Source organism: Nicotiana sylvestris, chromosome 3 (genome assembly GCF_000393655.2).
Source record: "Nicotiana sylvestris chromosome 3, ASM39365v2, whole genome shotgun sequence".
Taxonomy (NCBI): Eukaryota; Viridiplantae; Streptophyta; class Magnoliopsida; order Solanales; family Solanaceae; genus Nicotiana; species Nicotiana sylvestris.
Genome location: NC_091059.1, coordinates 158,055,611 through 158,072,213, shown reverse-complemented (window position 1 = coordinate 158,072,213; position 16,603 = coordinate 158,055,611). Strand labels below are relative to the sequence as shown.

Sequence of the window (16,603 nt, the reverse complement as noted above, 5' to 3'; positions counted from 1 at the left end):
TTAAATTTCCATCACCGTGGGGGATTTGTCAAATTCGAGGGGATCAGCAAACAGCGAGGAGTATCAACACTATAACAGATACGAGCACCGTAAATAAAGAAAAATAGCAATTGCAGGAAACAGTTGAAGGTGGCAGCAATCAAACCTCAACTGAGCGAGAGAAAATAGATTTAGACTCGAGACCTGATACAATTCAAGAACCCGAGGAGAATGAAAATATCAAAACAATCATTGAAGAACTCGAGGCTGTGATATTATTTGAGCAATGGCCTAAACGGAAAGTTTATGTTGGAGCTAATTTAAACTCAAACATGCGAGGTATGTTAATTGAATTTATAAAATCTAACGTGGACTGTTTTGCTTGGTCCCATGCTGACATGACAGGGATACCACCGGATGTGATGACTCACAAATTAAACGAAGACCTATCCTTTACACCAATAAAGCAAAAGAAGAGAAAGCAAGGGGCTTTCAAAAACCAGGTGATTCAAGATGAGGTCCAAAAGCTATTAAAAATTGGGTCAATCCGCGAGGTAAAGTACCCTAATTGGTTAGCAAACACAGTTGTTGTACCTAAGAAAAATGGCAAGTGGCGAGTCTGTGTAGATTATACAGATCTTAATAAAGCTTGTCCAAAAGATTCTTTTCCTTTACCACATATAGATCAATTAATTGATGCAACTGCAGGACATGAACTTTTAAGTTTTTAGATGCATATTCAGGGTACAACCAAATTAAAATGGACCCTAGTGAGGAAGAAAAACTTCTTTCATCACAGACAGGGGGTCTTACTGATATAAAGTAATGCCTTTAGGTCTCAAAATGCTGGGGCAACCTATCAAAGGTTGGTCACCAAAATGTTCCAAGAACATTTAGGAAAGACAATGAAGGTATATATAGATGATATGCACGTCAAAACCCAACAGTCTCATGATCATATTTCTCATCTATCTGATACATTTGAAATTTTGCGAAAATTTAATATGAAACTCAACCCAGAAAAATGTGCATTTGGAGTTGCGTCAGGTAAGTTTTTGGGTTTTCTTGTTTCTAACGGTGGTATTGAGGTAAATCCTTCTCAGATCAAAGCAATAGAAGAAATCCCTGATATCCTTACTAATAAAAAGGAAGTTCAAAGATTAACGGGAGGAATTGCAGCTTTGGGGAGATTTATTTTCAAATCCTAAGAAAAGTGTTTTAAGTTTTTCTCTGCACTCAAAAAGCAAGATCATTTTGAATGGAATGAAGATTGTCAATAAACCCTTAGAAATTTGAAAGCTTATTTGTCAAAACCACCGTTATTGGCAAAAACAAAGGTGGGAGAAAAGCTTCTCATCTATCTGGCTGTATCTGAAGTTGCGGTAAGTGCTGTTTTAGTCCGTGAGGACCAAGGTAAACAATCTCCTATTTATTATGTAAGTAAGTCCTTATTAGATGCTGAGACACGATACCCACAACTAGAAAAGTTAGCATTAGCTTTAATCATGGCATCTAGAAAATTAAGACCTTATTTTCAATGTCATCCCATTATTGTAGTTACTGCTTTTCCGCTTCGAAATATTTTGCATAAACACAAACTGTCAGGAAGATTAGCAAAATGGGCTATAGAACTAAGTGAATACGAAATCATTTATCAACCCAGGACCGCTATAAAATCTCAAGTGCTAGCTGATTTCGTGGCGAATTTTAGTCAGGGGATGCATTTAGAAGCAGAAAAAGAATTACAAGTTTTTAATGGTGCAAACCCGGGTACTTGGGTTTTATTCACTGATGGATCATCTAATATAAAAGGAGCAGGTCTGGGTATAGTTCTCATACCACCTACGGGTGAAATTATTAGGCAAGCTATAAAATGTCATTCTATAACTAACAATGAAGCAGAGTACGAAGCTGTAATTGCAGGTTTGGAATTGGCAAGAGAACTCGGCATAACACAAATTATAATCAAGAGTGATTCTCAACTCGTGGTCAATCAAATGCTGGGGACTTATATAGCCAGGGAAACTCGAATGCAAGAATATCTCGAAAAGGTACGGGAATTAATTAAGCAATTCCAAACTTGTAAGGTAATGCAGATCCCAAGAGATGAGAATGTGGAGACAGATGCTTTAGCTAATCTCGCATCTGCAGCTGACGTAGCAAACGACGCAAATGCTTCAGTCATACATTTATTTCATTCCGTGCTCGAACCTAATAAGAATGAGGTAAATTTTAATCATCTAACATGGGATTAGAGAAACGAAATTATTGCTTTTTTACAGCATGGAACCGTGCCTATTGACAAAGGGAAGGATCACGCGCTACGCAAAAAAGCGGCTCGATATTGTTTTTATCAAGGAAATATTTATCGAAAGATGTTCGGTGGACCACTAGCACAGTGTCTCGAACCCTCTCAAACAGAATATGTGATGAGGGAAGTGCACGAAGGACATTGTGGAAATCACGCAGGGGGAAGGTCGCTGGTAAGAACATTGATTCGAGTAGGATATTATTGGCCTAAGATGGAAGAAGAGGCAAACAGTTTCGTGTCCAAATGTGATAAATGTCAAAGATACGGCAACAATATGCACTGACCAGCTGAGTTACTACACCCTGTTATAGCCCCGTGGCCCTTTATGAAATGGGGAATGGATATCGTAGGTCCACTTCCACAAGCAAACGGTGAGGTAAAGTTTCTACTTGTACTCACAGATTATTTCACTAAATGGGTAGAAGCAGGAGCATTTAAACAGGTACGAGAGAAGGAAGTTAAAGACTTCATATGGCGAAATATAATATGCCGCTTTGGAGTACCAAAGGAGATCATGTGTGACAATGGACCACAATTCATAGGAGCTCAAATCACAGAATTTCTTCAAAGTTGGCAGATTAAACGGATAATGTCTACGCCATACCATCCAGTGGGTAATGGACAACCGAAATCCACTAACAAAGTTATTATCAACAACTTGAAGAAGAGGTTACAGGATTCAAAAGGTAATTGACCTGAGGTATTACCTAGAGTATTATAGGCTTATCGTACAACGATAAAAACAAGAACTGGAGAAACACCATTTTCAATGGTTTATGGTGCGGAAGCCTTAATTCCAGTTAAAATAGGTGAACCAAGCACACGGTACGTTCGGGCAACGGAGGAATCTAATGATGAAGAGATGTGGGTCAACCTTGATTTGCTTGAAGGAAGAAGAGAAGCTGCATTGATAAGAATGGCAGCATAAAAGCAAGTAATTGAATGATATTACAATAGGAAAGCACACCTCAGATTTTTCAAAATTGGGGACTTCGTGCTTAAAAAGGTGTTCCAATCTGCAAAGGCTGCTAATTCAAGAAAGCTAAGTCCAACGTGGGAAGGACCATATAAAGTTCGTGACATTGCGGGAAAAAGAGCATACGAGTTGGAGATAATGGACGGCAAAGTCTTACCCTCATATTGGAATGACGTCCATTTAAAGAGGTATTACTTCTGAAAAAGTACCCACGGTCAGGTATCGCCATGTTAAAAAATTTTCTTTTGAATTATTAAAGTTTTACTAACGATTTTAGATGCTAGGCAAAAACCCTAACTCGTGCCAAATGATGAGTCACGACCTGCAAGGAAAAATGGAGTGTTCTAAAAGTCCCAGCCCAGGGTTACAATTAATCTGATGGAAATACACACGAGTTAGGCAGTCTTCATCTATAATCACACCTCCGAGTCCCGTATCTTTTTTTGTTTCAGGAAAATGACCAAATAGAAAGAAATAAACAAGTGCTCAAGGCTTCATACTTCACCGCTCAAACATTTGGGGGACTACATATTATACACAGATATGTGTAGATAAACAGATACGAATATCGAACAAAAGTCGGCCACAAAGAAACAAATGTTGAGAAAAAGTTACGAAGTCTTCAGCATTCATCATCGTGTTCAACAAACACAAGACATTCATCATAATGTTTTTCCCATGAGAACAATAGAGTCATCTCTCAAACTCATAAAGGCTATGTACTAAAACAGGTTATGAAGAAAAACCTTGTTTATTTCACCGCTGTAAAAATCTGTTACAAGAAAAATAGTTATGAGAAAGTCATAAATGGATTTGAATACATGTAATAGTCAAAAAAACTTGTTAAAGTTCATGAATAAAACGTGTCACAGTTGTTTCATACAAAACATGTGTATTCCTATTTCTTTCATCGTATTATAACACCATTGTGAAGTTGTGACGTCTTCTTCATTAAGTGTCGATAAAATAAAAGGGCCCTCTTTTATAAACCTCATGTTAATAAGTCATGAGAAGAATCATAAAGCATTTTCAAAGGATAAAAATGCTAAACTATTCTATAAGTCCTAAATAAGTAAGGAAAAGGCAAGAATAGAACACATTGAAGTACTAACAAAACTTCTTAATATAATTAAAAAGACTAAGTAGAAACTTAGTCAATAAAAGTTTATACAAGTGCCCCATTATGATAACTGGGGACTTTCACCAAAAAATCCCTTAAAAACTAAGGGATAAAACCATCATCCAATTGAAGGGGTTAGCACATCAGAAGTTGCAATATTAATTTCACTTTCAGCCACAGGCACGGTGGCAACTTCTGAAGAAGCAGCGACAGGAACGGTTTCAATTGAGCTTGAAATGTTAGAATCAATGAGGGAAGCAAGAGTCATGGAAGCTTCAACTTCCACAGACTGAGTCATAGAAGTTTCACCCTCTGAAGATGGAATTGCAACATTTTCAACTTCAACTGCCATAGCAACGGCTTCTTCATTTCAAGGTTCTTCAGCCACGGGAGCTTCAATTGACGGAGAAGGAAAGTCAAGTGGTTGTTGGGTTCTCTCAATGGTCTCTAAAACTTTGGCCAACTCTGAGTTTAAATCAAAATTTTCTTGACTGGCCTCCATTAAAGCATCACGACGAGAGTTTAGAAAAGCCCAACTCACCTCTATGTTAAAATTCTCCTCAAGAAGTTCATACTCCCTTTCCCACATAGCAAGATCATTCTTTAACACTTGATTTTCAGCTAAAGAGGATTCAAGGGATGCTTCAAGGGAGGCATGAGAACTCTCTAAGGTACGTACCTTATCAGAAGAGATTTTTAAATCAGCTTGAGCTTGAGTCAAGCTTTGCACTAACTCCCCTGCATACTCTTCTTTCTTGGCCAAGAGTACCTTAAGTTCTCTGATCTCTTCACTACAATTTGATAGTTGTTCTGAAAATGAACACTCAAGGCGCTCCTTATCTTTCTCAAATTGGCGTGAAGAAGCCTTGGCAACTGCTAGCTCAGAAGTCAAACCTTTCTTTTATTGCTCCAGGAGATTTCTACTCTCTAGCAATTCTTCTATAGTTCCCTGAGCATTCTCAAACTGCTCTTTCCAATTGGCTGCTTCTAGCTGTGCTCCCCTAGCTATTTCATCAGCCTCGTGGATAGACTTTTCAGACTCACGGGCTTTCTTTTCCAGAAGGGAAATTCTTCCCATCAATTCTATACCAATGAGATTAGCCTGCAGTGACAATTCATAGAAATAAGAATTTTTTTTTAAAAAAAAAATTGTTAGTAAGTGAAGGAAGAATACCTTCAAAGTAGAATGAACAATGTCATTCATCAAAGTTAAGCAGCTATGGTTGTCCATCTTCTTCTTCTCTATATCTCCAATCAAAGGCCTAAGCCAGTCATCTGCTCCACCAGACTTCCTTAAAAGGCTGTTGTTAGCAGGAACTTCAAGCGTAACGCTCCTCATAGCCAAGCTTCTGCTACTAGAACCCTCCTCTGCATATTGAACAGAGGAAGGGGGAACTATAGAAGGAAGAGTGGTAGAAGAAGTGAAAATAACAAGAGTCATAGGACTCGAAGCAGGTAAGGGAGCAGAAGTAGGTAAAGAAGCAAGAAAAGAAGGAATGGGAACAGAGGAAGAAGGTGGAACTTCATCTAAAACTGGACCTAGTTCTCCACTTTCAAAACCACCAACGAAGAGACGATGAATAGATTCGTTGGTGTCCCTCGGAGTGGTTTCATCTTCAGAGGGAATGTGAACTGGTTCAGTAAGAGAGGCACAGACAGGGGTAACTTCAACTTCATTCTCGAAAACTATGCGTCTCCTGGCTATTGGTCTAGCTATCAAAGAGGTGTCTTCATCTTCATCGTCCTCAGAATCTTCTTCTACAACTTTCCTCTTTGATAGCCTAGCTTGAGTTCTCTCCACAGAAAGAGAAGTACCAGAAGAGGCTCGAAGGGCAGTAGCCACTTCGGTTATCATTCCTCGAATAGCAAATCCTAACAAAAAGAAGGATTTAAAAAAATAAAAGAAGTTAGGAAAAATAAAGGACTTGTCATACGAAAAATGATAAAGAGATGCATACCGTGAGTTTTCACTTTCCAACCATGTAAATTGGAAATGGATTTCCACGTTCTCGCCTCCATAGGCACGACTTTCATGATTAAATCTACCCAACCACGGAAATTAGGAACGGGTTCCACATCTCCCATGGTTGCTATAGAAAAGCAAAAAAGGATGAAATTAGAAAAGAAGTTGAAATTCTTAAGAGGTAAGAACGGTAAGTAAAAAAAACTTACGTGCAAAGTTCCACTTCTCAGGGAAGGGGATATTTGTTTCACCCACCAAATCAACTGTGCGTACCGCAACATAACGAGTGTACCACCCGCGGTCCTTGTCATCTTCAGGGCTTACTAAGACCCTTTTACTTCTTGCAGTTAGAGTAAAAACTCCATTGCGAAATAACTTGGGGTGGTAAAGATGAATAAGGTGGGGAAAGGAAAAATCAACACCGGCTTTAACAGACAAACACCTCAAACAAGTCACTGTTCTCCATACAAGGGGACCAATTTGTCCCAAACAAATTTTGAAAAAACGACAGAAATCAAGTATGACTGGGTCAATAGCAGGAATAAATCCCAAAGTGAAGGGGTAAGTATAAACAAAAGAAAATCCAATCCTAAAAGAAGATATTCTTTGATTTGGATTAGGGATTACTATACGAAAATCACTTCTCCAGTTGCAATCTTTTCGAACAATAGAAACCAAAGGTTCAGTGATTAAAGAAGGAAAAGTGTCAGCTTTCTCTAAATTGACAACTTGCTCACGAAGAGATTTCCTATCATTCTCAAAAGATAGGTCGTTGGGTACTATTTCCTCAACTAAAGGCTCTTGAAGAGGCTCAGGAAGTTCTTTACCTTTAGAGGAAGATTTCTTAGTGATAGAACCTCTGCAAATAGTACCGGAACTAGAAGAAGGAATGACAGAACCAGAGGCACCACCACGAACGGATCCTAGGCTACGAAGCCTGCCTCCTCTTCCTCTTCTATGTGTTACATGGGCATTGAGGAAGCTATCAAGAATTGGGATTCTTTTAGGGTTAGGATTCGGAGATGCCATTGCAGAGAAAAGGATGAACTCAAGGAGAAAGGAGTAGAAATAAAGAGTAAAGGATCTGTTAAGGGTTTATGAAGAAAAGGACAAAGGGAAAAAAGATATATATGTATATAATAGCAACCGTCAAGCAAAGAAGTGTAATGATGGAAAGCCTATAATAAAGGCAATTATCGCTTCGTGAATATAAGGGATGAATAAACCTTGGAAAAATGCTGCAGAATTACGAAACCAATCGGAAGGTGACACATGTGCAGAGCATTAAATAGAAAAGACAACTGGGGCGTCAGTACTGTCATAGCATTAATTACAACAAAAAAATCCCTTTTTGTGACGGTCCACTTCCCAAATATTTAATGGATAAATAAATGGAAAGTGGGGGACTATCTGTATTGGGAAAAAACTGAGTCTGAATATTGAAAATGACGTGTCATGACACGTGGACTGGTCAAAAGGTCAAAACGCAATAAATAGCCAAGAGGCACGGGCGACAACAGATAGGGGATAAAGAAAGCAACATAGGTGTGGACCGTTACTAAAGTAGGTACGAGTTTCGTACCTATTCGAGTCGTTTAAAGATCAAAGATCAGAAGAAGTTGAAGATACGAATCTGATGACGTAAAAGAGTTTAAATACAACATTAAATGTCAAATACGTTAGAGAATTTGAATTAAATAGAAATGATTGTGTAACGTTTCTTTTAAATATCATTTATTGCTCATAATTACCTCATTAAGACAAAGGCATTATATCTTCTCCTAGAATCAACTATAAAAGGGGAGAGACTCAACATTTGTAAGGACACGAAATACTATTGAGATCTTACAGAAATACAAAACTATTTACTGCTTTACCTTCATTCTCAAAAATATTTTATTTTCGTCTCCTGATTATCAGTAACCCGAATTTCTTTCTAGCTTTGACCAAAGACTCAGATTTTTGGTTAAACAACTATATCACCATATTCCATGATATGGGAGCCGTAGAAACCATGTGTTAAGTTGGCTGCAGTTCTGTTTGCAACCTGAACATGTCCACAATGAAATTATAAATCTTCTATTTTATGAACAATTACTTAAAGAATATACACGATATGTTTACAATAGTACAAGCTCTTACACGGTCATACTGTCCCGCCACACTGTCAGCTGTTCGATCATGTACATCACTGTTCACAAGTACAAACATTAATAAGTACTAGTATGTCCATAATAATAAAGTGAGTTAAAATGGCGTCTTCCAAGTATAAAAATCCTCCAAGATAGCAAGGAATACAAGTCTTCCATCCCAACTAGGTGAACTGACATACTCACTTTCTTAATTTAATGCTTTTGGGTTTTCAACGAAGTAAAATGTATCGGCTTATATGGAAGTAAAATGCCTTGTCATATTGTGACCAAGAGGTCACGGGTTCAACCTGTGGAAACAGCCTCTTGCGGAAATGCATGGTAAGGCTGCATACAATAGACCCTTGTGGTCAGATCCTTTCCCGGACCTGCGCATAGCGGGAGTTTAATGCACCGGGCTGCCCTTTTTTTTTTATACGGAAAGAAGTCCAAAAACAATAAAATGCATCAACTCGTTTTTTGCTCTTTGGTTACAAGAGAAGGCCAGGGACCATAAAAATTGTTCATACCTATCTTCCATCCAGGCCACACTGTACAAGTCTCCCAAGCACACACCGTTAAACTCAGGAGGGGGACACTCAACCATGCAGGCATCATAGGTACCACAATATATACGTTGCCCAACTGTTCTCATCGGGTTTTGATGCAGTGGTGACATAGATGTCGAGACCTTCGGGAAGAAGACCATCAAACATGCTACCAGACTCACAAGCTTCTAGGTTTACACCTGAAGATGGAAAAATATAACATCATCTAACATAAAATACGTACTGACCCTAAAATTCTCTTATCGATCGAAATCCTTTAAAGATTTAAACAAGCATGTAATTACCACTTACCAATCTGTCAAATGTCCCTGAAGCATGCCTCATTTTCAACACATTAATCAGATCATTTGCATAAACATCTTCTCCACTTGGCATCGCTGACAATTCCAAAGTATGAAATTATAAATACGCATATCCTGATCAATTCCAAAGTACGATAAAAACCAGGAGAGAATCGCCAATAATTTTATAGTCAATATAATTAGCTTCATTTTCCGATTGCCTAACCGTGGCATTAGGCAAGAAGTTCCTAACAAAACTGATTATCCACATTCAACTGTAGTGACTAATAATCCAATATATACTAGAATCAAATAGTTAGCATTAACATTCAAATGGAAATCAAGAACGTAACCCCTAAACTCAAAAAATGTGAAACAGATTAGACTAATTAGCAAATTAAGTTATGCAAAACACAGAGAATAATAACACGAGAAGATAGAGGCTACTTACAAACTACCCCAGGACCGCCATGATCCGTATAATAGATGAAGATATGGTCATTTGGACCACTGTTCACTACTTTCCCACTGCCCCCAGTGATACCACTTTTGTTCGCAAGAATAACACTGTAAAAATTGTGAGCATTAACATCATTTCCTACGTAATCCTGCCTCAAGAAAATAATAACACCTCGCTCATAATTAAGCAAAAACTCTTAGTCTTGAAAATTTTCAAGGAATTGAACCAGGAAAGAACAAAAAACAAACCTTAGGAACACCTTTATAAACATCATGGCCATGTGGATTATTGATGATGACTCCAGGTCTGGGATTCATAGTATTGTTAGCAATGTCATCGTACATGAATACGATGATGTTTTCATCTTTGAGACCTCCATCCTTCAGTAATTGGTAAGCGTGGCATACATCTGCCTGAAATCATTCAATGACCAAACAAATAAGAAATATATACTATTCAACTTAGTAGCACAGCAGAGATTGTTGTTCGCTGTGCCACCCAGTGACTAAATTTTTTTTTTTTTCTCTTTCTTCTGATCTACGTAATTATGATTATGTTTTGGGAGAAATTCTTTAGGCCTTTTTTCTAGGATGTTTGATCTTCTAACGTTATAAGTTGCATTATGAAGATCTCCGTTGAGATTTTGCAAAGAGTAGGAATATGGTTTATTTGAAATTATTAAGTAGGTTTTGAAAATATTTGGTCCAAGTCAAAGAGTATATTAACCCATGGCGGGTTCGACCGAACCCAATAACTTTGATTCGAACCCTGTGTTTGTCTTACAAAATCTTTTAAATATGTATAAATGATTAATTTAGAATCCAATAACTTTTAACGATTAGAATCCCGAACCCATAAGCTCGAAATTCTGGCTCCGCCTCTGATATTAACGATGAAGTTGTGTCTGAAATGAATTTTCACTTTGAAAAATGTTGAAGATTGGCTAATAAGAAGAGTATATTTAACTTGAAATATTCCTCGTCCAGGTTTGAGAACATGAGGTATATTTTTAACTAAGTACAGTAATAACTATATAAAAATATAATTAGTAAAAGAAGTTGCTGAGCTTCTATTATAAATACTAGTATCTACCTGCGTTGCACGTTAATAATGACACGTGATGGTTTAAACATTTAAATCATTTATAAGCTGGAAAATATAATTACATTAGTATAATACGTGAATTCAAAATAAAAGGACATCATTAGAACTTACACAAATGATCAATTTAGTCATGTTAGTTAGATAATTACGTATTATAATTTAAAAGTATTTGATGTGATGGTATCTTATCGAACACTTCTTTGTAGATGATATTTTTTTGTGTATGTTTCCTTCTAATGCTTTGGTTACCCTGCCATAACCAGAACTCTTGTTGTTGATATTGATATTCCTCTTGAAAGTACAATATATAGTTGTTCGTGCAAGAAAACATATTGCAATAAATATAGTCTAATATTTAGGATGTTTGCCCTTGTGCTTTATTTATTATAATTGCAAAATATAAGCATATCTAAAATTATTTTCACACAAATTTAAAAGGATATTCTTTAGTTTCGAAAGACCAAAGTTGAATTCGGGGATAAAAATATACTTAGAAGTACATTGACCAGTATCATAATTTTTCCATGTATGATATTATTGTCAAAACTTCTATATACCATCGATGTGCTATTACATAAGCTATCCGGTGGATCTAAGCTTTTCAGTAGCATGACGGACATATTTTTTTTCATGACGTAGCATGACGGACATATATATATATATATATATATATATATATATATATATATATATATATACGTAAGAATTAATAAACTTGACAACAAACATGTGTGGTAGAAGGCTATTTGGAATTAAAGTATTTAAGTATTCTTCTTGGTAGTAATTGTTAGCATCATCTTCTACTTAGTCAAAAACTGAAAAACATTTTATTTATAACATAAGATTTCGCAATTGATCAATATATTCATTTTTACTAGCTAAGATACCTTTTTAATTTCTATCATGCAATTTTCACAAATTATGTTTTAATATAATGATAGAAATATTTCTCTTATAAATGCATTATAATTACGAAATCATCTTTTATTAGATGTTCTTCTTTGATTCCGACACGAAGCAAGAAGTCACCGAATACTGGATCTGTTCTTACTTTATATTTCTTCTCAATTAATTTTTTTTCATTTGATGCCATATGTATAATTTTGGCAAGCTACTTTTTACAGTATCCGCTTTCGTCGATTTTGAAACTATTGGTAGTAAGAAATCACCTTCCAAATCATTAATTTTTTACCAAATGGTTCTTTGATATTCAATATATCTCCAGAACTCCGGGCAATTATTTCGATTGTTTGACACTTAGCCATAAGCATTTGATATTATCAATTTTGCTTTCCTTATAAATTTAGCAACATTGCGCTGCTTTGATATATTTGTGATATTTATTTCAGTTGGTTGAAGAGGTATTTAAAATCTAAAGCAAGTAACCTCATTATAAAATCATTGCCAGTACACCATTTGTTATTATTGCTAACAGTATCATGCCTCTTGATTGACATTTGCAAATAATGCATGACATAGAAATATTATTTCGATTCTGTCAGAGACATCTACAAAAGATAATCCCGCTATACCAGGGTCGACTCTTTATAATATAGTCTTGGAAGCTTGTTCCTGTTCAGGATTTAGCTGTCACGACCCGGATTTCCCATCCTCGGGAGTCGTGATGACGCCTATTAATGTGAGCTAGGCAAGCCAATTATGTGAACAGTTTACCTTTTTAACCCATTTTATATTCATTAACAATTGCGAAGCTATAACATTTAAACAACGGAATATAACATAAATGGAAGAAAAACAATAAGCTATCTGAACATGAATATCTAATACAACTGATTGGCTTTCGACTACCCAGAACTAGTGTCACAGTTTCACAGACGGTCTAAGAATACTACAAATAGAGGTCTGAAAGAATTAACTACAACACTGTCTCTGGAAATACGTGTAAGAAACAGGAAAGTAGATAGAAGGAGATGTCAAGGCCTACGGACACCTGCAAGGCTACCTTGGGTCGCCTGATGAACGAGAATCAGCAATTGCACTGCGGTCCAAAGTCCACAACAATGGGGTTTGCACAAAAGAGTGCAGAGTGTAGTATCAGCACAACAGACCCCATGTGCTGGTAAGTGCCTAGCCTAACCTCGGTGAAGTAGTGACGTGTCACGATCCGTATTTTCCACCCTCGGGAGTCGTGATGGAGCCTACTCGTAGAAGCTAGGCAAGCTACGAACTTAAAAAATTTTAACTCTTCTGTTTTAATCCTTTTTACATCTTATATTAATAAGGAATTAAACGGTTAAATAACAGCGAAATATGAGATTTAAGCGGAAGTCTTAAATAAATATAAAACCAGAATGTTTCGAAAGTCAATACATATCTCTACCTAGAACCTGGTATCACAACATCCACGGACTACTAAGAGTACTAAATACAACTATTTGAAAGAAATATAACACTGTTTGTCTCGAATACTTGAGATAATAGAATATATAATAAGATAGAGGAGACGTCGGGCCTACGGATGCCTGCAAGGCTACCTCGATGTCTCGGTGGACTGAAGGTTGGCTCCCGAGCTACTGCTGCTGATCTAGTGCCACTCCGGTATCTGCACAAAGTGCAGAGTGTAGTATCAGCACAACCGACCCCATGTGCTGGTAAGTGTCTTCCCTAACCCCGGCAAGGTAGTGACGAGGCTAGGACCAGACTCCAGATAAACCTGTGCAGCTATATGTAATATACAGCAGAAATATAAACAGGTAATAACAGTTTTAAGGGGAGGGGGAAACATGCTTCCGGGAAACATATCAATTCTATCAGAAACTTAATAAAGCATGGAGAAACACTCAATGTCTACAATCAATACAATAACAATACTATTGCGGCGCGCAACCCGATCCCTTATCATTTAATATTGTTGCGGTGTGCAACCCGATCCAATATAATATCTATTGCGGCATGCAACCCGATCCAATATAATATCTGTTGTGGCGTGCAACCCGATCCAATATAATATATGTCGCGGCATGCAACCCGATCCAATATAATACATGTTGCGACGTGTAACCCGATCCAATATAATATATGTTGCGGCGTGCAACCCGATCCAATATAATATTTGTTGCGGCGTGCAACCCGTTCCAAATATACAGTCACCAATAATCATAGTTACCCGTCCCTACAAGAGATCAACAATAGACTACACTATTCCGGCAAGGGAACTCCAAGTACAAGTATATACGTCCCGTTAAAAGAGAAACAACTATAACCAAACTTGTTCCAATACCTATTTATCTCAACTATAACTCAACTAGTATCCACATCTAACTACCTTAACTATAACTAAACTTGTTACAACACCTAACTACCCATCTATAACCAAACTTGTTACAATACCTAACACGAAGAATTATCAACCTAAGCGTCAATAATATCAATTAATAACACAATGCAAGGGAACCTCAACTCAACAATAGCCCGGCAAGGGGCCACATAATGATCTCTTTTCTTTCTCACTCTTACTTCACAATTCACTTCATAACTCGAACCGATGCTTTAGAGTTTCGATTATCACTTATACTTTCACAATTCATTTTGCAATTGGAGCCCACGTTCCTCAATGTTCATAGGTCACAACTCTTTCAACGAGATCATGAAAATCACAAGATAAGACTCACGGTCATGCTTGACACCAACGCATAAATACTCGTCACCATGCCTATACGTCGTACTCGACAAGAAACAAATATCAAATAGGACACAACTTCCAATCCCTCAAGCTAGGGTTAGACCAAACACTTACCTCGAAGCCTCGAACAGAACTCAAGCTTCAATTATAGCTTTACCCCTTGATTCCACCGCCAACTCGCTCATATCTAGTCACAAATTACTTAATTACATCAATAAATGCTAAATGAATCAACCCCAATGCATGAAAATGAGTTTTCCCAAAGTTTTACCCAAAAAGTCAAAATCACCTCCGAGCCCACATGGTCAAAACCCAAGGTTCGAACCAAAACCCGATTAGCCATTCCCCCACGAATCCAAATATATAATTTGTTTTGAAATCGGACCTCAAATTGAGGTCCAAATCCCCAATTTTGGAAAAACCTAGGTTCTACCCAAAACACCCAATTTCTCCCATGAAAATCTTTGATTTGAAGTTGAAATCATGTTAAAAAATGTTAAGGAGTGAAGAAAGTGAGTTAGAAATCACTTACCAACGTTTTGGAGAAGAAATGTTGTTTGAAAAATCGCCTCTTATGTTTTTGGGGTTTTGAAAAGTGAAAAATAACTGAAATTCCCGTTTATTTTTACCCCTCTCAGACCCCCTGTGTGGACCGCATCAAATGGACCACCGCCGCATAGGCCTCCCTGAAAACTTGCAGTTCAGCACCCTGTGCGGACCGCACAAAGGCAACTACGGCCGCACAGCCTCCACCGCGCTCCGCACAAAGGCGACCGCAGTCGCACGCGTTTTCTCGCGGACCGCACTAGAGGGTTCAGAGACCTGAAACTTCCTGAACCTGCAAGATCTGACTTTCTAAGCCTAAGGCATCCTGGAACCTACTCAAAACTCACCCGAACCCTCGGAACTCCAAACCAAGCACACGTACTAACTCAACAATATCATACGAACTTATCTGTGCGATCAAATAGCCAAAATAACCTCAATAACAATGTATCAAACCTCAAAATCAAGAACTTTTTCTCAAACTTCATCAATTATCAAATTTAGCAATTTAGGTCCGAATCACGTCAAACGACGTTCGTTTCCAACCAAACTTTACAGAGATGACTTAAACCATATATAAGACCTGTACCGGGCGCTGGAACCAAAATACAGGCCTGATACTATCATGTTCTAATCAAATTTCTTTAAACAATTTCAGAAAATAATTTTCTTTGAAAATTCATTTCTCGGGCTTGGGACCTCGGAATTCGATTCCGGGCATAAGCCCATGTCCCATATTTTTTCTACAGACCCTCCAGGACCGTCAAATCACAGGTCCGGGTACGTTTACCCAAAACATTGACCGAAGTCAATTAATTCATTTATAATCAAAACTTATCATGTTTCACAGATTATCATATTTAAGCTTTCCGGCTACGCGCCAGACTGCGCACACAAATCGCGGTGACTCTAAATGAGGTTTTGAAGGCCTTAGAACACGGAGTTTCCCTAATAAACATGTGCAGTTATATGATATACAGCGGAAAGTAAAGCAGAAATAAACAAGTAAAGATGGGAGGGGGAAACATGCTTCGGGGAATAACAGGTAAGAACAGATTATCAAAAGAACTATAAAGGAATCAAAATCCAACCACTAACAAGAGTAAGAAAAACAAAGGTATATTTCACTTTCTTTTTACATCTTGTGGTAGGCGTACCACCCAATCCCATTTCATTATATCTTGTGGTAGGCGTACCACCCGCTCCCATTTATAATATTGTTGCGACGTGCAACCCGATCAAAATATAATATTATTGCGGCGTGCAACCCGATCCATATATAATATGGTTGTGGCATGCAACCCAATCCATATATAATATTGTTGTGGCGTGCAACCCGATCCATATATAATATTGTTGTGGCGTGCAACCCGATACATATATAATATTGTTGCGGCGTGCAACCCGATCCATATATAATATTGTTGCGGCGTGCAACCCGATCCATATATAATATTTACAATTATAACGAGAGTCCCGACAAGGGATCAATAAGGTCTACACTATCCCGGCAAGGGATTTG

At 37.6% G+C, this 16,603-nt stretch overlaps 1 protein-coding gene across 1 annotated transcript; it reads right to left on the bottom strand.

Annotated features, from left to right (window-relative positions):
• Positions 1-8,315: 8,315 nt before the first annotated feature.
• LOC104242596 (vacuolar-processing enzyme alpha-isozyme-like) lies at positions 8,316-9,422 on the bottom strand. The gene is made up of 4 exons (XM_070170061.1): positions 9,332-9,422; positions 9,115-9,226; positions 8,474-8,540; positions 8,316-8,396 (listed from the first exon to the last, which is right to left on the bottom strand). The coding sequence occupies exons 1-4, from the start codon at positions 9,420-9,422 to the stop codon at positions 8,316-8,318; spliced, it is 351 nt and encodes a 116-aa protein (XP_070026162.1).
• Between the last annotated feature and the right edge of the window lie 7,181 nt (positions 9,423-16,603).

Excerpts from the sequence above, each read along its gene's own strand:
- LOC104242596 (XM_070170061.1), bottom strand. The coding sequence starts at position 9,422 with ATGCCAAGTGGAGAAGATGTTTATGCAAATGATCTGATTAATGTGTTG. Across the intron at positions 9,227-9,331 it reads ATTTGACAGATTGGTAAGTG|GTGTAAACCTAGAAGCTTGT; the intron begins GTAATTACATGC and ends TTCCATCTTCAG. Across the intron at positions 8,541-9,114 it reads GATGAGAACAGTTGGGCAAC|TGATGTACATGATCGAACAG; the intron begins GTATATATTGTG and ends ACTTGTGAACAG.